At 37.2% G+C, this 22144-nt stretch overlaps 1 protein-coding gene across 2 annotated transcripts in view; it reads right to left on the bottom strand.

Moving 5' to 3' along the window:
• The window catches only part of UBE2V2 (ubiquitin conjugating enzyme E2 V2), a 51644-nt gene that overhangs the window by 5736 nt on the left and 23764 nt on the right, over positions 1 to 22144 (bottom strand). For both annotated transcript variants that reach the window (XM_053930022.1, XM_053930023.1), the window contains exons 2-3: positions 7454 to 7602; positions 2742 to 2867 (exon numbers count right to left, since the gene is read on the bottom strand). In XM_053930022.1, the coding sequence (XP_053785997.1) occupies positions 2742 to 2867; positions 7454 to 7602 (275 nt within the window). The remainder of the gene's footprint in view (positions 1 to 2741; positions 2868 to 7453; positions 7603 to 22144) is intronic.

Raw genomic sequence — 22144 nt, 5'->3', positions numbered from 1 at the left:
GTCAGTCAAGAGAATACCAAGTTTTTCTAAAGCAGAAACAAACACTTCTAGCTGTAAAGTTAAAAGATAGTTAAATAAACGTAAGTGATTGCAAACCCTGTAAAATACCAACAGAATGCATAAAAATTGGGGGGAAAAATAAAAAGAGATGAAAGAAAAGAGCACAGGAAAATAATTATCATGTCAGAACAAGTCTGGATCTTATCTGACTATAATATTCAAAAACCTCTAAAACTTGAGACCTTACAGCATAAAACACTGTAATTCATGCTTTACAGTGTTAACCACCCACAAAAAATAATTTTGACTGGTTCTATGAAGTAAATATCAACCAAAATGACTAAAGCAACAGCCATAATTCATCCATAAATCACCTCAAAGTGTATGAAATCATCCTGGCACAATCACCAGTAGTTAATGTGAAATTCCCTGCTATTTACTAGTTATAAAATTAATAATTTAAATCTTAGTTATCAATCAAGGGAAAAACTCATTCCCAATATGTTCACCATACCTCAATCCTCTATACACACACCTACACTCCAATAATTTTATTTTACTGTTTTCTAATCCCCACTCCAGCTTGACACTGAAGTACTGGTGGGACTGTATATTCTCAGGGTGCTTTTACACATAGCCAGCAAGACCTAAACACACAGCCCTGTGGAAAGCAACTTGGCAGGCAGTATTCAATCAAACTAAAGATAAACCCCATACCTCAGCAGACATTCCACTTCTAGTTGTATATGCCCTGGAGCAAGTGCTATTCAAAGTAGTTTCCATAGAACAGTGTTAGATCTTGAACTGATTTTTACTAGTCCCTGACAAGATAAACATAGGAATTCAGAGTAGGGGTCAGAGAGACCTAGAGCAATTTAACAGAGAAATTTTTATTTTAAAAAATCAGAGCTTGTATTTTATCTTTGTTATTTCATTTTTCTAGTAATTTAATTTTATTATATTTTACAACAGTATGTATCTACAGCATTGGATCCAATAAATAAACACCAGGTCCTGAGAGGCACTGCCTTAAGGTAAAAGAACACTTGTACAATCTTTTCAGAGAAAACTGAAAAAATCTAAATGCTCAGCAAGTAAAAAATGGAATATTAAACAGTTTAAAAAAACAAATTTGCATGACTCAACATAGGTAAATCCAAAAAATCAGTGACATGTGATTGCACACAAAAATGACACAATATAGAGGTATACACAGGTGCACAGTAAAAGCACAAAAATCATGCACAGAAATTATAAACTGCAAATCCAAGATGGGACTACCTCTGAGGAAAGAGGGAAAGGGAAAACTGGGGAGAGGCGCACAGAGAGTTAACTATTTATAATGCAGTCTTTTAAAAAGATGTTAAAAATAAGGTAAAAATATTCAGATATGACAAAAGTAGGTGGAGGATGTTGGTTATATCATTCTCTAAAACTGGTCTGTAGGTTAGAAATATTTCTTTTGAAACACCAAAAATAAAAACAAGAGAAAAGTGATAATAAATTTACAGTAACTGCTACAAAGGAAAATAACAACGTGACTACATATAACAGAGTAACAAGAGATAAAATTCACACTGGGGACTCAGGAAGGACTTCTTTAAGAAACAGATTCTTTGAGAATCTGTTAGGATTAACTAGAATAGAGATGTCCAGACAGGAAGATACAGAAAGTGCAAAAGAAGGTCCTAGAGCCCAATGAAAGGTGTGCAGGGCAGCATGTACTGTCAGCTGATGAGTCATGGCAAGAACCATGCACACTGTGGCTGAAGCTATTAAAAACTTCAAAGCATGTGCAATTTGTGTTTTAGAAAAATCCCTCACTGTTGGAGGAGGGAATTACAAATATGGGAAGGATGAAATCTATAATAAGCCTTGTAGTGTTGGGATAGAATTGGAAGTATAGGTATAAATTCATGGTTTTAGCTACATAGATAGATAGATAGAAACAGGGAGGGAGGGAGGAACATTAGGTGTACATATGTGATAAATTAGGTAAAACTATAAAGTAAGTAAACATAAAATAAAATTTTCTAGATGTTAATTACCCTTGCTGGAGAAAGAGAACACAGGGATGGGATAAGGAGCAGCACACAGAAGTTAAGAATATTGACAACATTCTATAATATTTCCTAAGATGGATAAAGTTAATTCTAATATTATGTTATTATGATCCCCAACATATATTTTGCATGTAAGTGTGATCTCAACATGGCATCTCAAAGAGTCTAACCCTTTAATTCTGAATCAATCTACTCATATTGGAAATTTAGCTATTTCTACCAACTTTCATATGTGAATCAGGTAGAGTGTGTCATTTTGGTTTATTTGCTTTAAATAAACAACAGTGTACAACAACCACGATTATTTGTTTCAATACAGACATACCTGTTCCTTAAAAAAAATTCCCTTTTCCTACATAGTCATCCTTTTAATCTCACCAAATATACTAATAACTTAACCCTAAAGAAAAGTAACATTCAAAAAAGAAACCAATGGTCATCTTTTCACCAAATAAGGATTCAATGAACTATGACTGAAGTAATTAACAAAACCCAAAGAGAAGTATAGCTATCATACCTAAATATATGAAGATTGTAAGGATGGGATAATTTATAAAAGAAAAACAATGTAAGATAAACTTCTTTAGACTTTCATCTAAATAAAGATCCTTTTATTTTAACTTTCTCCTGACTATATATTATAGGTTATATAAGAATAAAATGATTACTTTAACTTACCATTCCACTGGAATTATTTATTCCATTCATATTAATTTTGGTTACAAATCTAACTGATGGAGGAGCTTCTGGGTATTTAGGTCCACATTCTACTTTCAGGCTATATATTCTGTTTTCATAATTCGTCTAGAAGGCAAAAAAAAAATAACAATAATATTCAAGTGCTAATGAAGAGGAAAAGTACAATTTGAATGTACTTGATATTATTGTGTATGTGATCAAGAATTTACTTTTCTATTCCAATTTATTTGACCTATATAGTTAGAAAAAATGCAGCAAACATACTCAATAGTAGAGATTTTATAAAATAATTCTATACAGTCATATCAAAATGATAAGAATTTGCTTTTTGTGATACAAACAATGCCTATAACAAAAGAAAAAAGTAAACCACTTAAATTCAGGTTTTCCTAAAAAGTTTACATTGTTGGGGAAGGAAGTACTTGACTGTGTCACGCACATATAAAGGTTCCCATTTGTCCAGGACAACTCTGTTTATTCCTACTGTCCTAGTATTAACATTAATTGTGCTTTTCACTCTCAAAAGAACCTGTTTGGACAACAAATTATATGGTTATCCCACTCTTAGGGCAATCAGTAACTTCCAGCAAAAGGAAAAACACTATACTTTACTATCTTACAGCAAGAAAATATTTCATGCCTATTATTAGTTATATTTCCATTACTACTTTACTAATTGTATGGTTCATTAAATTCCATTATCTGAATTCAGAGATAAAACAGCGAGCTTTATGTTTCCACATCATTTTAAAACAGGTTTCCTTAATTGAGAAGTTTCACACTACCATACCAAAGACTTAATGGTTCTAGATCATTCATGGCTTATTTTCATGCCCTATAATTAACTCTTCTTTATCATCATGACTTGCTCACTTGATTAACTTACTGGTACACACTTAAAACACAAAAGTAAAAATTAATGAAAGGGACAAATGCAATGCCTGTTGGTTTCTACAGTAACCTGGGGGTGGGTGGTGCAGCTAACCACGCTACAGATTTCACTTACCAAAACTGAACCACAGCTTCCTTTCCCTTAAGAGTTACTTCTAAGTAGAGATCAGATCAGGGATATCAAACTTCTATAGTTTAAAATATATGTAACACTCTTATATATATATTAAAAATTTCAGTATTTTAAAAACAAACAGCTATATAAAACTCATCGAAGTTCAATGGTAAACATATTAATAATATGATCAGCACTTTAGATGATACAAAAAAGGACTAACATCAGATCTCAAGGAAATCATCTAGTCTGTGGTTCTCCAATCTGGAAGAACATCAGCCTCTTCAGAAAACTTGCATTTAAAAAAAGATAGTAATAATACTCCCAAGAAGTTCCATAACATTAAAGATACTCAAAGTATGTGGAAACAACCAGAACTCCCATATTTGCTGGGTGTCAAAATGATATAACCATTTTGTAAACAACTTGGCATTTTCTTATGAAGATTAACTAGGCATACTCCTACCCTATGAATTAGATATTCCATTCCTAAGCAAGAGAAATGAAGACAAACATACATTCACAAAAAGACTTTTAAAAAAAATGCTCATAGCAGCTTTGTTTGTAATAGCCAGAAAGTAGATAAAATCCAAATACCCAAGAACAGGAGAACTGATAAGCCTATTATAGCATATCCATGAAGTAAACTACTACTCAGTAATAAAAAGAAACACTATTACTACATAGAACAACACAGATGACAACCGAAGACACACTGCATGATTCCATTTATACAAAGTTCTACAACAGTCAAAACTGTACGTTGCACAAAGTAGTGACTGGGGTGGGAAAGGGATGGGAAGGGACACAGGGAACTCTGTGGGGTGATGGAAATGTTCTCCATCTCAGTAAGTGTGTGGGTAACAAGGTACACATTTGTCAAAACTTGTGGTAAAATCTATGCATTTCACTATATATATATTATACCTCAATTTTTTAAAAAAAGTTGAAGAACTATAAGCTAGCCTATTGATCTAATTCAGTGCTCAGATTACACATCATACTACCTTTTGATACCTTGGGTTAATTTTTCTTTTATCTCTAAACAGTCAAGTCTTTCTATTATCTAACAAAAGAATAAAATAAAATAGAACAGAGTAGGAAAAGGAACTAATAATTACTAAGTATGCATTATAGTCAGATATTCTCCTACTAATTATTAATTCATTTAATTCTTAAAACTTCAAAAGATGGGTATAACACCTCCATTTGCATGTAAAGAAACATACATATAAGGAAAAGTAACTAAACCTCTAAAGCTAAAAAAATGTTGTTCGTAAAATTTAACACAAACATGGAAAAAAGAAATTGCTAATTCACATCACATAAATCCAAATAGATACTGTGATAACACACACACACAAAAAACAGTACTCTTAATCAGTAGCACATTAAAAAAAAAAAAAACAACAGCTAACTAAATAGCAGTATGTTAAGATAAGAATTTTCCTATTACCCTGGCTGAATGTGGATACCTAAAGCTAAGAACAAAATTGCTCTAAATATGGTACCTTCTAAATAGAAAACAACTAATGTGAGACAAGCCCTGGCAGTTTTATTAAATGGCAAATGAATGAGTTCTATAACCACTCACCCTATCCTAGCCCCATATGCCTCAGTGAGGGAGATAACTGGAGAAAAGATGCAAGGCAGAAAATCATTGTGTAGTGAGCAGTCTGGCTTGGGAGGTGTGTACTGTGCCTTTGCAAGGTACTCCCCTCTGGCCTCTTCTGGCACCCAAGAGTGGGAAAGTGCTCCAAAACTACCACCCACAGAAAGCAGAGGACCCACTGGAAGAGAAGCATGGCCTGGCAGTCAGCAGCTCTGGTCTATGTGCCCCCCTTGCCGAGAAAGCCCTAACCTCCCCACAAGCTAGAATGGTGTTTGCCCCACTGGGTTGCTGCACTGGACACAGAAGCTTCTTGCACCTCTGTGACACCGGAAAAGACAGCCAGCTTGGAAAGTCCTGCTGGTGACCACAACTGGGCAAGAGATCAAGCAGAAGCTACTCTTCAACATTTGGGAACTATGCTTTGAAACAGCCCACAAAAATCACTGAGGAACTTAGATATAAGCTCCAAAACCAATCTTAAAGTCCACTGGAGATAGTAGCTGGGGAAAAAAATAATCATAATTCCCACTTTATACTCCATCAGTTCAGACTGTCAAATGTTCAAACCATTCATTAAGATGCTCTTAAGTTAAAGACATCTTTTTTTAACAAAATAGACATGGTAATAATGTTCACAGGCAGTGAAAATCAAGGTTATAAATATTGTTATAAAATAGGTCAAAAATTCTAATCATCAGTATTATATTTCCTTCTTCAAAAGTCTTATGGAAAAATCAGAGTGGAGGGATGGGGGAGTTTGTTAGTTTAGTAGTGTATACAAATTTTGCAAAGGAATACCAGAAAATATAAAACTTACATTAATTTATCCTTTAAAGTTAGCACTGCTGCCCTGGCTGGTGTGGCTAAGAGGACTGAGTGCCAGCCTGTGAACCAAAGGGTCGCCAGTTGGATTTCCAATTAGGGCACATGCCTGGGCTGCGGACCAGGTCCGCAGTAAGGGGCACATGAGAGGCAACCACACACTGATGTTTCTCTCCCTCTCTTTCTCTTTCATTTCCCTTCTCTATAAAAATAAATAAATAAAATTTAAAAAAAAATAAAGTTAGCATCACTGCTAATTACCTGGTCCATTTTTCTTTTGTAATAATCCACAGGAAATCTAAACACTACCCAATAGGAAAGCTGGTGAAATGTTTCCATCACAAGGTAGTAAAACAGTATACAAAGCCAGAGTAAAAAAGACCTTCAAATGTGTTTCTTCCAGCAAGTCAAAAGATTATACAATACATATTTTAATGACTCACTGCAGGGAGTGCAGTTAAATGGGACCTTTTAGGAAGGAATGCAATGTAGAAAAAAATTTCCCAATCTGAACAAATTCTGAGTAAAATTAAAGTTCATAAACTTCAGGAAGACCTAAGAATAAAACACAGTGGGCTTGTTCCCAACATCATTAGAAAATATGCAATAATCCTAGACTTTTCAATAGATATTATAGATGAAGAAACTGAGGCCTATAGCATTTACATGGTAAGTCAACTATCACAAAGCAAATAGCAACATGCACTGAAGAGAAACCAATTTAGAAATTATTGGTTACACATAGTGGGTTAGTAATATATATCAGGATAGACTGTTTGCTCTTCCCAGATAACCCCTCCCATTTCCTCACCTTTTCTCCTGTCTATCTGGAATGTTTTCCACCCCCACAACCACTTTATGAAATCCTACCAGTTAGTTCTTTAAGGCTCATTCCAAAGGCAATGTCCTCCACTGTTCAGCCTTCCTCTATTATTCCAGCTAGAAGAAACATATTCTAAAGTCCCTTAGTGAAGTTTCTCTGCCATATTTAAAGTCTGCCATTTGTTTTCTTCTCTACTAAACTACAAACACCTTGATGGCAATGAGGATATCAATCTTTCCCCCTAAATCCTCCAGAAAAATCAAGTATTATACCCTGCACAAGGGAAGCATCAATAAATGTATACAAAATTAAAAGGGAGTAATTGTTTCTCTTAGAAGTATCATGATTATTTTAATATTATAAAATAAAATGCTTACTGTAAAGTACGAAAATATTAATAGAAAAAATATGTAATTTATAGCACTGACCCTTGGCGGCCCAATAATCATGCCTGTCCACCTTGTAAGTGTCATGTCTTCATCATCTTCAAGGCCCCAGCTAACTGTACCATCGCCTACTCCTTTTTGTCCTTCTTCAAGTTCTTCCAACAAGCGAAAATTACGAGGAACTTTAACTCCTATACAAAAGAACATCAATGTAAATGCAAAAAGCTCACAATTATAAGCACTACACATATTCAAATGCAGCTTTTTCCAAATTATAATTTATTTCCCAAAAAGCCAAAATTGCTTCAAAAATTTCTGCCCCAGAAAATGCTGAATCTAACAACCTCTCAAAAGGAAAATGCTAAAGAAAGCACTGTACCTAATATTAACCGTATAGAATATGTATATAAATTTCTAATTAATCAATTTTATACTGACATAAATTAATCATAAGGAAATCATATTAAAGTGAATAGTTGAGATTTTTTTAAACATAGTTCTCTGACTGCAATTTTTTTTAATGGCTCCTATTTTGATTTGATAGGGAAATTTCAGTTATTCTTGCTTAATATATATAGCAGGATGAGTAACACTAAACAGTAGATAATCTAAAAATGACACATTTGCTTACATAGTAATAACTTTTTCTAGTATTTGTTTGGCTTGTGCTTCTACTAACAGAGGTTAATAGGAAGTGACATAGTTGATTGGAGGAAATTATAGATTATATGCTACAGCAAATGTATTTGCTAAATAATGATTAATATAGGACTCTGGAGTGTATCTTTCTAATTTTGAAGATGAAAATTGACAATTTTCATGTATTTTATATATGAGAGAATATAATATTAAAATTGTGTTTTTCCATCTCAAACTTTCATATATATAACTTTATAACATTTATGGTATATTTATATAAAATGTTGTATTTATTTAATGAGATTTCTGTTCCTAGCCAAGAACACTGTATCAAATAAATGGACACGTTCAGAAAGTTCATGAAAGTTCAATTTCATTAACATATACGCTCCAATGATTTTCAAAGAATAGAATGATGTCCATCTTTTAAAAAGCATTAAAAGGTACTACTTGCTAGAATGCTAAAGCACCCCTACCCACAGTCCTCAGCCGTCTCTTTCCTGTTCTCATTCCTAACCAATGGGGTCCTGTGTCTTCCATATCAGTACCAGTACATAATCATTAATATTCAATAGGATAGTTACTCAATTTTAAAACAAATTTCCTAGGGCCTGCCCTTCACCTATTTGTCCAGAACCTGGCAAATTTCACATAAGCCACAAACCATTCTCACACCTCCACTTCTATATCCTTTAACTTCATGGCTCCTTACCTTATTTCCTAAATCAACAGAGGTTATCTTCCTCTATGACTAGAATCTCCGAGCCTTCCAGTTTCCCACTCTGTCATTTTCACTAACTTTGGTCTTTGCCATCATTTTGGCCTCCAATCCATGGAATCAAACCATGATTCTTCCAATTTATCACAAACTTTCCTAGGATCACTGGCCTGGCCTCTCCGAAATATGGATCCTGTGGTTTCCTTTGTTCTCAATAGCATCTAACATGAAACACCCTCCAGCCCCACTACAGAACTCCTGAAAAATTAGGTAATGGCTCTGAGAATCCTCTCTCTTTGGCTCTGGTGGAAGCATGTGTTCACATGCTCTCGCACTCTCTTGTACACACACGAACAAGTAATTATGAAGCACAAAGAAAGAAATGATATCTTCTTTAAAGCAACTATTATTTTGTATAACTTGTCTCTTCTGAAACCAAAACATCTCTTATACTTGCTAATTCACAGTAATCCTTCTACATACATAATCAAAAGCCAGTAAGTACTTAACTTAAAAACACTAGTCACTTTATGTGCTTCATAAAAAAATTCTTGAAAATCTTTGGCCACAGAAATATGAAACTGTTATAAATTGCAAAAACAAGAGTAGTTGTTATTATAACTAATGTGATTATTAATAACTGTTTAGCATACACTGTATTCTATCTTAAACAAATTATCCCATTTAATCCTAAAAGCATTCATTCTACAGTTGTGGACACTCAAGTTTGAAGAAGTTATGTGACTTGCCAGTTTCCAGACCAAAGTCACTCTTTTAACCCTTAAGTTACACAGCACTACAAGCTACACAGGGAACATATCCTGACACAGATCTAGGAGTCAGATTCCCCACCTGACATGTGACCTCAGCAGTTTTCTCATCTGTAAATGTGAGATAATGATGGTTCCTACCTCACAAAAGCATTGTGAAATTTATACAAGGTAATCCGCCTGAAACAATAAATGATGGCTATGATTTTAGTTTCCAATAATATTAAGTAGAATTGCATAAAACGTCTACTTAACCTTATATAAATTGTGCAATAAATAAAAGCTTTTTGTACAATCTTGTAGGGTGACCCCTGGGAAATTTTACCCTAAACTGTAAATTTCTATTCATATAACGACTGCTATTTGCTATTGAGTTGCTTTTTAAAGTAATCTTAAATGAGCTTGATTACCTTTATCATTATGAAGTCATTCCCCAAGAATACTTCCAATTCTTTTTTGGGGAGAACGAAATTTTATTCTAAAAATGGATCTCAGTAAAAATGAAATACCAAAAGCTGGTTATTATAATAAAAAGAAAAAACAGTTATTTGCTTTAAATTATTTTCTAAAAAATACAGTCTCATCATTATAATATACTGCCAACTATCATTTCCCCATATTCAAATTACTGATTTTATGGTTTGTCCAAAGAAATTTTAAAATCATTGACTGGATTCTGCCTATATAGACATATATCTGGATTGCATTTGCCTTCAAGTAAGTATATTCTCAAGTATTGCAAACAAATTGAACATTTGATTAAGTAAAAATAATTAGAAAGATAAATTTATGCTTAGGAAATGTGCTCCAAAGCAAAAATATTGGTTTGCATCATCATTTCCCTCAATTCTTGTACATGACCAAAAAACAAACAAACAAAAAGACAGAAAGAAGAAGAAACACAAAAACTGACTATATTGAAGCACTGGTATTTCAAAGTAACAAATTATACCACTTATCTGGTGAGAAAGGACATTAAATTATTTCACATTCAAAGCACATTTGAAAGATATATAATGACATTTAATACTTAAAAAGTGGTTTTGTATCTTCAAGGTGCTAAAGAAACAATACTCAAGAAAACTGCAGGCCTATCTACAAAGTTCTGAGTGATTTGAAGTACTGAAATATCAAGAATGTGGGGACAACACTTAATTAAATTTAAACTTAAGTTTAAACTTAAAAGGCTCCCATTACTATAAAATATATCTCAAGTGTATTTTGCAAAGATATTAAAGCAGTAGCTGAAAGCAATACAGCTAAGTTGGTAACATACAACTTACCTATCAGCCCAAATCATGCTTGAAACTAATGTAAATACATGCCTTTCATACTATTTCCTCCACATTGTATATGTCACATACATCCTGTCACATGCATATTTTAGACAATTTTTATCACCCCTATTCACCACATCAATTGGCCATAATACACAGTGAGTAGAAATTACCCTTTTATATCAAAATTCTTGCTATGGTATTCTCCATGAACCAAAAACTGATCACAAAAGTTACACATAATCCCTATTGTAGCTCCATGTTTATTAGGACATCTTAGCTCATTTCTAAAAAATTGGTGTGATTTACTTTGACCAATCTAAGAAATATTATTAAGGGGTAGTGCACTTGGTGGGAGTTACACACACCCTCCCAGGACAAAACTGGAATTACAACTAAGTTACAAAACTATCAACCTGAATAACCAATTGAGGACTAGCTAAACAGAAGTCTTCCCCATATCCATGTGCAGTGGTTGAGAATCTGGAGGGATATCTCGGCTGCAAAGGTTTTTCCCCAGAAGAGCAAGAGGTCTTAACCCCATGCTCAGCTCTCCAGCCACGATCACCAGAGCCAGGAAGAGGAGCCCACATAACACACGGTTGTGAAAATCAGGGATTCTTTCTGGCAGGGAGAGAAGGGAGACTGCTACAAACCCAGGCCCCCTCATAGAGGACCAGTGCACAAAATCTCAGTCACTCACCCCAGGCTCTGTCAAGGATGAAAAAAAGTAGACTGGAGTAATGTGAGGACAGACTGGGTTACATGGTTTCAGGGGATCTCCGTGCTGAGTCCCTCACTCCTACTGTACACAGACACCATTATTCCTGGATGGAACACTCCCCTCCACTTAGCATCAGTCTTGAGGGATTCACTAGCCCCACCCCGCCATGCTCACAACCGTCAGCTACCTGAACCAGTGGTATAAACTTTCCTAAAGGAATCCTGAAGTCCAGGTATACACAGGGGGTGTCAGAGGCTGAACTGTGTGGCTCTGGGGTGGGGACCATTTTTCCCCTCACATGCTTGACTGACATCACCATTCCTGTACAGATGTCTCCCCTCTCACAGTGCAATTTTGGTTGTTTTGGCCTGATGAACTCTTGTGGCCCCACCCTAAAGAGTCCCTCAGACCACAGCTCACCACAAAACTTCGCAGGCACCTGGCAGGTGACAGCTAGCCTTGATGTATCCTGAGACTTTTGCTGACAGGCCTCACACTCAGCACTGTGGAGTTTGAATCTGTATCATCCTGGTGAATACCACTCACCCCTACTTGATAACTCAGAGAACATCCTCACATAATTCATGAACCATGGGAAGCTCTTTCAGTAACTGAACCTAACAAGCAGACAGTAGGGGAGACAAATCTTGGGGTGTCTTGGGCCTTTTCGTGACTAGCTCTAGACTCAGCTCTAGGCTTAGTTCTAATGGAAGGCAGCTTGGCCCCTCCCATAGGCACCCAGGCCAAAGATAGGCAGCTCGAACTGTGGATCATACTGCAGCTCCAAACAGGTGGCCCAGAGCCAGTGAGAGGCCGCTCCTGACTTTAACCTGCATTGGGGTCCCTCTCAAAAGGCCCCAGAACAAACACACCCAGGTGGCAGGCTCCAGATCATGTCAGAGGATGACCCAAGTGGTAACACAAGCAACACACCCAAAGGGAGATCTCAAGAGGTGTCAGAACCTACTGGAGTGAGTTCTACTCCCAGGATCAGGCCCTGCACAGAAGCAGTAGAATGTGGTCAGGGTGGATCACAGTCAGCCAATCTGAGGATGAATGCCACCAACAAACAGGCCAACAGCAATCAAGACTCAAGTATTAGGAAGGCTCACAAACCCACACAAGGGACATTCAGGGGACACCTTGCTCAGGTGATCAGAAAGACTGTAGTAATGAATGAGCCCTACAAGGCAGCCACTACATAAAGTAACAATACCAGGACTGGGAAACAATCTACCTAATACACAGAAACAAATACAACAGGTAGTCAAAATGGGGAGACAAAAAAACATTCTTCAAAGGAATAGACAGAGAAATCCCCAGGAAAAAAACTAAATCAAATGAAGGTAAGCAAGCTACCAGATACAAAGTTCAAACCAAAAATTATACGGATACTTAAGAAACTTAGGGGAAGAATGAATGAATTCAGTAAGAACTTAATGAATAGCAGTTTAGATGAAGCAGAGAATTGAATCAGCTATTCAGAAGATAAGGCAGCAAAAAACATTCATTCAAAGCAGCAAAAAGAAAAAGAATTTTTTAAAATGAGGATAGTTTAAAGAACCTCTGGGACAACATCAAGCATAACAACATTCATGTCATATAAGTACCAGAGGAAGAGCGACAGCTAGAGATTGAGAACTTATTTGAAGAAATAGAGACTGAAAACTTCCATAACCTGGCAAAGGGAAAGACACAGTTCAGAAAGCACAGATAGTCTCAACAATATAAACTCAAACAGGCCCACACCAAAACACATGATAATTAAAATGACAAAGGTTAAAGACTAAAAGAAAATCTTTTTTTAATTTTAATTTTTTAATTGTTATTCAATTACAGTTGTGTGCCTTTTCTCCCCATCCCTCCACCCCCCCAGCTGAACCCCCCTCCCTCCCCCACCTCCTCCCTCCCCCTTGATTTTATCCATGTGTCCTTTATAGTAGTTCCTGTAATCCCCTCTCCTCACTGTCCCCTCCCCACTCCCCCCTGACCATTGTTAGATCGTTGTTCACTTCAATGTCTCTGGTTATATTTTGTTTCCTTTTTTCTTCTATTTATTATGTTCCAGTTAAAGGTGAGATCATATGGTATTTGTCCCTCACCGCCTGGCATATTTCACTTAGCATAATGCTCTCCAGTTCCATCTATGCTGTGGCAAAGGGTGTAAGCTCCTTCTTTCTCTCTGCTGCTAGAAGGTTGTGGGTTATTGTTAAACTGATTAAAAGAAAATCTTAAAAGCACCAAGAGAAAGATGGTTAGCTATGTACAAAGGAGCTCGCACAAGACTGTCAGCTGATTTCTCAACAGAAACATTTCAGGCCAGAAAACACTGGCACAAAGTACTTAAAGTGATTAAAAGCAAGGCCCTAAAACCAAGGCTATTCTACCCCATAAGGCTATCATTTAAAACTAAAGAAAAAATAAAAAAGAAAAATAAAGGGTTTCTCAGACCAAAAAAAACAAAACAAAAACAAAAACAAAACACCTGAAGGAGGCCATCAATACCAAACCAGTAATGCAATGAAGGTAGCATTTCAACAAGAGAATATAACCCTTGTAAACATCTATGCACCAAACACTGGTGCACCTAAATATATAAGGTAAACACTGATAGACATAAAGGGAGAAACTGACATTAATAGAGTCGTAGCAGGAGATTTTAAGGCCCCATTGACATCAATGGATAGATCCTCAAGGCAGAAAATCAACAAGGACACAGTCGCCTTAAAGGACACACTAGACCAAATGAATTTTATTAATATTTTCAGAGTACATCATCCCAAAGCAGTTAAGTACTCTTAAATACACACAGAACATTTTCCAGGACAGACTACCCATTAGGCCACCAAAAAAGTCTCAATAAATTTAAAAACACTGGAATCATACAGAGCATCTTCTCTGACCACAACGGTATGAAACAAGTAATCAATTTCTGGGGGAAAAATGAAAAACACACAAACACATGGAGGTCAAATAACTTTTACTAAACAATGAATGGGTTAACAGTGATTTCAAGGAAGAAATCAGGAGTGCTGGCCAAGATGGAAGTGTAGGCAGAAATGCTTTGCTTCCTAACACAACCAAAAGAAGGATAACAATTTAAAAACAAAGAACAGTCAAAACTACCAGAAAAACATTTGCATATAAGTCCAACAACCAAGGAGTTAAAGGAACATTCATCCAGCCAGTAGGAGGGGTGGAGACTGGCAGCCAGGACACAGAGGATGCGCAACAAGGAAAGGCAGCAGACCGAATGGGTGAACCCACATCTGTGGGTGGGGAATGGGGATGAACAACGGAGAGCGAGACAGACCACAAAACCCAGGGTTTCAGCATCAGAAACTAAAAGACCCAAAACCCCAGGCTGTAAAAAAACCTGTGGGGTTTATGGAAGCGGGAGAAATTCCTAGCGTCACAGGAGAGTACATTGGAGAGATCCACAGATCCTAAAACATAAACAAACCCATCCACCTGCGAATGAACACCTGAAAGGGTACAATCTGCTTGTTCGAACAAAGGAAAGTGGGATGAAAGCAGAGCAAGCAACATTGTTCCCTATCTGACCACTCCCTCACATACAGTGCCATAAAGCAGCAAAGAGGGTTGCCCTGCCGCAGTGAATCTAAGGCTCTGCCCCTTACCATGTTAACAGGTGCCCGGAGTCAAGAAATATGGCCTAAATGAAGGAGAAGAACAGATCAAAACTCCAGAAAAAGAAAGAAGCGATGAGGAGATACATAACCTGTCTGATGCAGAGTTCAAAACACTGGTAATCAGGATGCTCACAGAATTGAGTTCGGTCGCCAAATGAAGGAAGAAATGAAGGCTACACAAAGTGAAATAAAGGAAAATATATAGGGAACCAACAGTGAAAGGAAAGAAACCAGGACTCAAATCAATTATTTGGAAAAGGAAGAAATAAGCATCCAACTGGCACAGAATGAAGAAAAAAGAATGCAAAAAAAAATGAGGAGAGGCTTACAACTTTAAGTGTTCCAACATCTGAATCAGGGGAGTGCTGCAAGGACAAGAGGAAGATCAAGAAATTCAAAACTTATTTGAACAAATAATGAAGGAAAACTTCCTTAATCTGGCAAAGGAAATAGACTTCCAGGAAGTCCAGGAAGCTCAGAGAGTCCCTCAAGGAGGAATACACCAAGACACATCATAATTAAGTTACCCAAGATTAAAGATAAGGAGAGAATCCTTTTTAAAAAAAAAAGTATTTTATTGCTCAATTACAGTTGTCTGCATTTACTCCCCACCCCAGATAAGGAGAGAATCTTAAAAGCAGCAAGAGGAAAGGAGAGAGTTACGTACAAAGGAGTTCCCATAAGACTATCAGCTGATTTCTCAAAAGAAACCTTACAGGCAAGAAGGGGCTGGAAAGAAGTATTCAAAGTCATGAAAAGCAAGGACCTGCATCCAAGATTACTCTATCCAGCAAAGCTATTATTTGGAAGGGCAGATAAAGTGCTTCCCAGGTAAAGTCAAGTTAAAGGAGTTCACCACCACCAAGCCCTTATTTTATGAAATGTTAAAAAGACTTACCTTAAGAAATAAAAGATCAAAATCTATGAACAGTAAAATAACAGCAAACTCACAACTATCAACAATGGAGTGTAAAAAACAAAAACTAAGCAAACAACTAGAACAGGAAAAGAATCACATAAATGGAGATTACATGGAGGGTTGTCAGAGGGGAGGAGGAGGGAGAGAATGAAGAGAAAGGTACAGGGAATTAGAAGCATAATAGATAGTCATAAAATAGACAGGGGAAGGTTAAGAATAGTACAGGAGATGGAAACACCTATACTACAAAGAACTTATATGTACAACCTATGGTCATGAACTGTGGTGGGTGGGGTGGTAGAGAAATGCTGAAGGGTGGGGGGCAGTGCAGGGAAGAGGGGCATGAAGGAGAGAAAAAAACTGGGACAACTGTAATAGCATAATCAATAAAATACACTTTTAATAAAATCAAAAGATACCCCAAGACAAATGAAAATGAAAAGCAATCACTCAAAATCTATGGGACACAGACAACACTGTCTGAAGATGGATATTGATAGTAATACAGGCCTGAACCAAGAAACAAAAAAATAAAATAAAATGAACAATCTAACCTTACAACCTAATGAAGTAGAAAAAGAACAAAGCCCAAAGTGAGTAGGAGGAAGGAAATAATAGAGATAAGGGCAAAAATAAACAAAATAGAGTCTTTAAAAATACAAAATATTAATGAAACCAAGAGCTGGTTCTTTGAAAAGATAACAAGAGTTAATAAACTTTTAACAAGATTAATCCAGGAAAAAAAAAAGAGGACCCCCCCAAAACTAAAACTGCGAATGAAAGAGAAGTAGTAACAACTGACACCACAGAAATGCAAAGGCCTGCATGCAAAGAAAATATTACAATTATATGCTAACAAATTGGGCAATCTGAAAAAAATGGATAAATCCATACAAACATACAATCTTCAAAAACTGAATCAAGAAGAATGAAGAAATCTGAACAGACCAATTACAACTAACAAAACTGAAGCAGTAATCAAAAAATTCCCAACAAGCCAAAAGTCCTGGATCGAATGGTTTCACAGGTGTATTATTCAAACTTTCAAAGAACTAACAGCTACCCTTCTCAAACTATCCCAAGAACTTCAAGAGGCTGAAAGACTCCCAAGATGATTTAATGAGGCCAGTATTATCCTAATTTCAAAATCAGGTAATAACACTAAAGAGAAAACAAACTGTAGCTCCATTTTTTTCTGATGAACATGCATGAAAATATCCTTAATAAAATATCAGCAAAGAAAATTCAGCAATACATTAGGAAGATCATACACCATCATCAAGTGGGATATATTCCTAGGATGCAAAGTTGGTACAATATCCATAAACATGATATACCACTTAAACAAAATAAATAAAACTCATACAATCACTTCAATACATGCCAGAAAAAACACTTTACAAAACCAGCACCCATTTATTAAAAACTCTCAGCAAAGCAGGAACAGAGGGAACGTACTTTAACATAATAAAGGCTGTTATGACACAGCTATTCCACTTCTGGATATATATTAAAGAAACTGAAAACACTAGTTCAAAAGAATATATGCACCCCTATGCTCATTGCAGCATCATTCACAATAGACAAGATATGGAAGCAACCAGAGTGCCTACCAACAGACGAGTGGATAAAACGCTGTGGTACATATTTACAATGGAATATTATTTAGCCATCAAACAAAAACAAAATCTTACTACTTATGAAAGCAAGGATGGTCCTAGAGAATTATTATGTTAAGTGAAATAAGTCAGAGCAAGACAAATACTATTTGATTTCACTAATATATGGAATCTGAAAAAATATGTAAGTGAACAAACAAAACAGTAACAGACTCACAGATACATAGAACAGATCGCTGGTTACCAGATGGGACAGGTGTTGGATGACCCAGTGAAAATAGTGAAGAGATTAAGTACAAGTTGGGGAATTCCACTCAAGATGGCAGTGTAGGCAGACACGGCTGGTCTCTTCACACAATCACACCAAAATTACAACTGAAGTATAGAACAACCATCACTCAGGAATATCAGAAATCGAGATGAGCCCTGACTGGTGTGACTCAGTGGATTGAGTGCCGGCCTGCGAATCAAAGGATCGCTGGTTTGATTCCCAGTCTAGCACACATGCCTAGGTTGCGGGCCAGGTTCCCAATAGAGGGCGCACAAGAGGCAACCACACATTGATGTTTCTCTCCCTCTCTATCCCTACCTTCCTCTCTCTAAAAATTAAGTAAATAAAATCTTTAAAAAATGGAAGTCTGACAACTACAGAATTAAAGAAACCACATCCATCCAGAAAGGTAGGAGGGGTACAGATGCAGAACAGGCTGGTCCCTCACGTGTGGTGGATAAAAATTCTGGAGGAGTATCTTGGGAGCAAGGAGTCCCAGACCCATACCAGGCCCCCAGCCTAGGATTCCAGTGCCAGGATGATTTGGTCCCCAAAACTGGCTGCAAAAACCAGCTGGGAATGACTCAGGAGAAGAAAATGCTGGAGCCCCGGGTAGTTCCTCATAAAGAACCCACACACAGATTCACCTACTCAGACTTACTCCCTCTGAGCTCCAGCACCCAGGTAGCAGCTTGAAAGGCATCAGTGGCATACAGGGGGAAACTGAAGTATCTGGTATCATTTTGAGCAGAGGCCACGGTCCCTTTGCTAATCCTCCCCCCACAAGCCAGCAAGCTGTTGCCATATCTGAGACTCCAACAACCTGGCTAACACTGTTTGACCTACCTTGGAGATCCCTAGAGACTCCACCCCATCCAACTTCTGGGCGCACCCAAGCTGCTTTGCCCTCAGAATGTCTAGTCTTGGCTCCTAAATCCTATCAAACAAGCAAGGGCTGGCTTCAGAGATTCAGAGCAGCAGCCAGATAAGATTAACAGCTTGGCTTCCCCTGGGAATCTCCAGGCCCAGCACAAGTAGCAACCATCTCTGATACCTTTACAGCAAAGTTAGGATGCCCCAGGCAGAACACATGTGGTGTCTGACCTAGGCCTGAACCACCCAGGGAAACCCCAGGGCCAGTGCAGCCAGTGAACAGCTACAGACCACAGTGGAGCACCACCACCCTGCCTCTGCACAGATGATCCTCCACTCTGTGGAGGTTACTGGTCTGTGGTCACAGCCAATGCTTACAGCTGACTGGCCTGGGTAAATCCCTCCCATTGATCTGCCAACAGCAACCAAGGTTCAACTACAAGAAGAGTGTGTACTCTGCCCACATGAAGGGCACCCCTCAAATACCCAGCTTGGGTCATAGGGCATGCTGTGGCACTGGGCCCATATAATACCTACTACATTAGGCCACACTACCAAGACACAAGAGTCAAAGCAGCCCTACCTAATGCATAGAAAGGAACACAGGAAGGCTGCCAAAACGAGGAGACAAAAGAAACATGGAATGAAAGAACAGATCAAAACTCCAGAAAAAGAGCTACACAAAAGTGGGATAAGCAATCTATCAAATACAGAGTTCAATATAGTTGTTATAAGGATGCTCAAGAAACTTAGTGAGGACCTCAGCGGCATAAAAAAGACCCAGTCAGAAACAAAGGATACACTAATTGAATAAAGAACAATTTAGAGGAAAACAACAATGGAGTGGATGAAGCCAAGAATCAAATCAATGATTTGGAACATAAGGAAGCAAAAAACCACCACACAGATCAAGAAGAAAAAAGAATGCAAAAAATGAGGATAGTATAAACAGCCTCTGGGACACCAGCTTCACAAGGTCCAACATTCACACCAGAAGGAGAAGAGAAGAGAAACAGCAAGAAACTGGAAATCTACCTGAAAAAATAGGGAAAGAAAATGATCCTAATTTGGTGAAGGAAACAGACATGCAAGTCTAGGAAGCACAAGTGTCCCAATTATAATGGATGCAAAGAGGCACACTCCAAGATACATCATAATTAAAAGGCCAAAGGTTAAATATAAAGAGAGATTCTTAAAAGCAGCAAGAGAAAAGAATTTAACAGATGGATACCAGATGGAAGGGGTTGTGGGAGAATGGGTGAAGAGGTGAGGAGAGTAAGAAGTACAAATAGGTAGTTACAGAATAGCCATGGGGATGAAAGTAAAGTATAGGAAATGGAGTAGCCAAAGAACTTATACACATGACCCATGGATATAAACAATGGTGGGGGGATTTCCTGAGGGAGTAGGGGGTGCTGGGTGGAGGGGGACAAAGGAATAAGGAAAACTGTAACAACATAATCAATAAAATATAATTTTAAAAACAGACTTACAAGTTGGTACTTACAAAATAGTCATGGGGATGTAAACTACAGCGTAAGGAATGTTGACAATGATAGTGTAATAACTATGTATGTTGCCAGGTAAGTACTGGAATTACCAGGGGATCATCTTATAAAGTATATGATTGTCTAATCATTCTGCTGTACACCTGAAACTAATACAAAATAGTACTGAATGTAAATTGTTTAGTATGACTAAATACCTCCTTTTGTCAAAACTTGACTCTTAATTTAGACTGCTGGAAGACAGACTATAAAATGGAAAACACCCTAAAATATGTTGGCTAATACTGGTGGTCCCTATAATACTGTGCCTTCAAGTGTTTCCTCTTCAGCAAGGGAGGAAGGGGAATGGTCTGAAGATACCCAATAAGGAAACAGGATGTTTCATGTGTTAAAAATTCCTGTTTTAAAACTTCGTAAGAACTTATTTCAAAATACACTGGTGCTTTAGTATAAAAAAATGCTGTTTTAGCCCTGGCTGGTGTAGCTCAATGGATTGAGCACGAGCCTGTGAACCAAAGGGTCACCAGTTCGATTCCCAGTCAGGGTACATGCCTGGGTTGTGAACCAGGTGCCCAGTAGGGGGCATGTGATAGGCAACCACACACTGATGTTTCTCTCCCTCTCTTTCTCCTTCCCTTCCCCTCTCTATAAAAATAAATAAATAAGATCTTTTAAAAAAATAAAACTTTGTATTATTACTAAAAAAATTAAAATAAAATATGCTGTTTTCCTTAGTTTTTCAGTAAAAGCAACAGTGCATGAGAATGCATTTTTATCCTGTAGGTTTAGTAGCTTGAGTGGAGCTCCATAATCCTTTGGTAGATAAACAGAGCATTAATCTATAGCTCTGACTACAGAGTTCGAAGTGTTATTTTGGAAATCATAAGGGGTTTTTTAAGTTAACTGTGTTTATACTACATTAAATGTTTCTAGATATTAAAAGCAGCTCTACATCTCTTAATATGTATATATGTATAATAGCTGAATAACTCACTATATGTATACAGATATACATGTAACTATATGTATAAATCACTATATGTATAATAGCTGATTATGAAATAAAGCAATTTTCAGTGGCAATGGTAGTCTTGCAGAAACAAAAATCTAACTTCTTATTTAATACTAACAACTAAGTCTTTAAAACATTATCATATTAGATTATCTCAGAATACACTTCCAGTCAACATGGAGGCACAGGTAAACACACTTTACCTCCTCACACAACTACAGCAAAAATTACAACTACAAAATAAATAACACCCAGGTTCGTCAGAAAATCAAGCTGTATGGAAGTCCAATAACCAAGGATTTAAAGAAGCCACATTCATTCAGATAGGTAGAAGGGGTGGAGATGTGAAGAGGCACAGAGATGCAAAGTGAAACAGAAAGGCAAAGAGATATGGAACAGGAAGTCCCCCACTCATTTATTGTGGATAAAAATCAGGAGGTAGACAGGGGGAGGGTAAGAATAGTGTAGGAAATGTAGAAGCCAAAGAACTTATAAGTATGACCCATGGACATGAACTATAGGGGGGGAATGTGGGAGGGAGGGGGTGGGCAGGATGGAGTGGAGTGAGGGGGGGGAAATGGGACAACTGTAATAGCATAATCAATAAATAAATTTAAAAAAAATCGGGAGGTATACCTTGGGAGTGAGGGATCCCAGCCCCAGACTAGACCACCCAGCCCAGGGTTCCAGGACCAGGAAGATAAGTTCCTATAACTGCTGGCTATAAAAACCAGTGAGAATTGGGGCAGC

The sequence above is a fragment of the Desmodus rotundus genome, chromosome 8 (genome assembly GCF_022682495.2).
Source record: "Desmodus rotundus isolate HL8 chromosome 8, HLdesRot8A.1, whole genome shotgun sequence".
NCBI classification, from domain to species: Eukaryota; Metazoa; Chordata; class Mammalia; order Chiroptera; family Phyllostomidae; genus Desmodus; species Desmodus rotundus.
The sequence above is the reverse complement of the archived record's forward strand: the minus strand, read 5'-3'. Positions and strand labels throughout refer to the sequence as shown.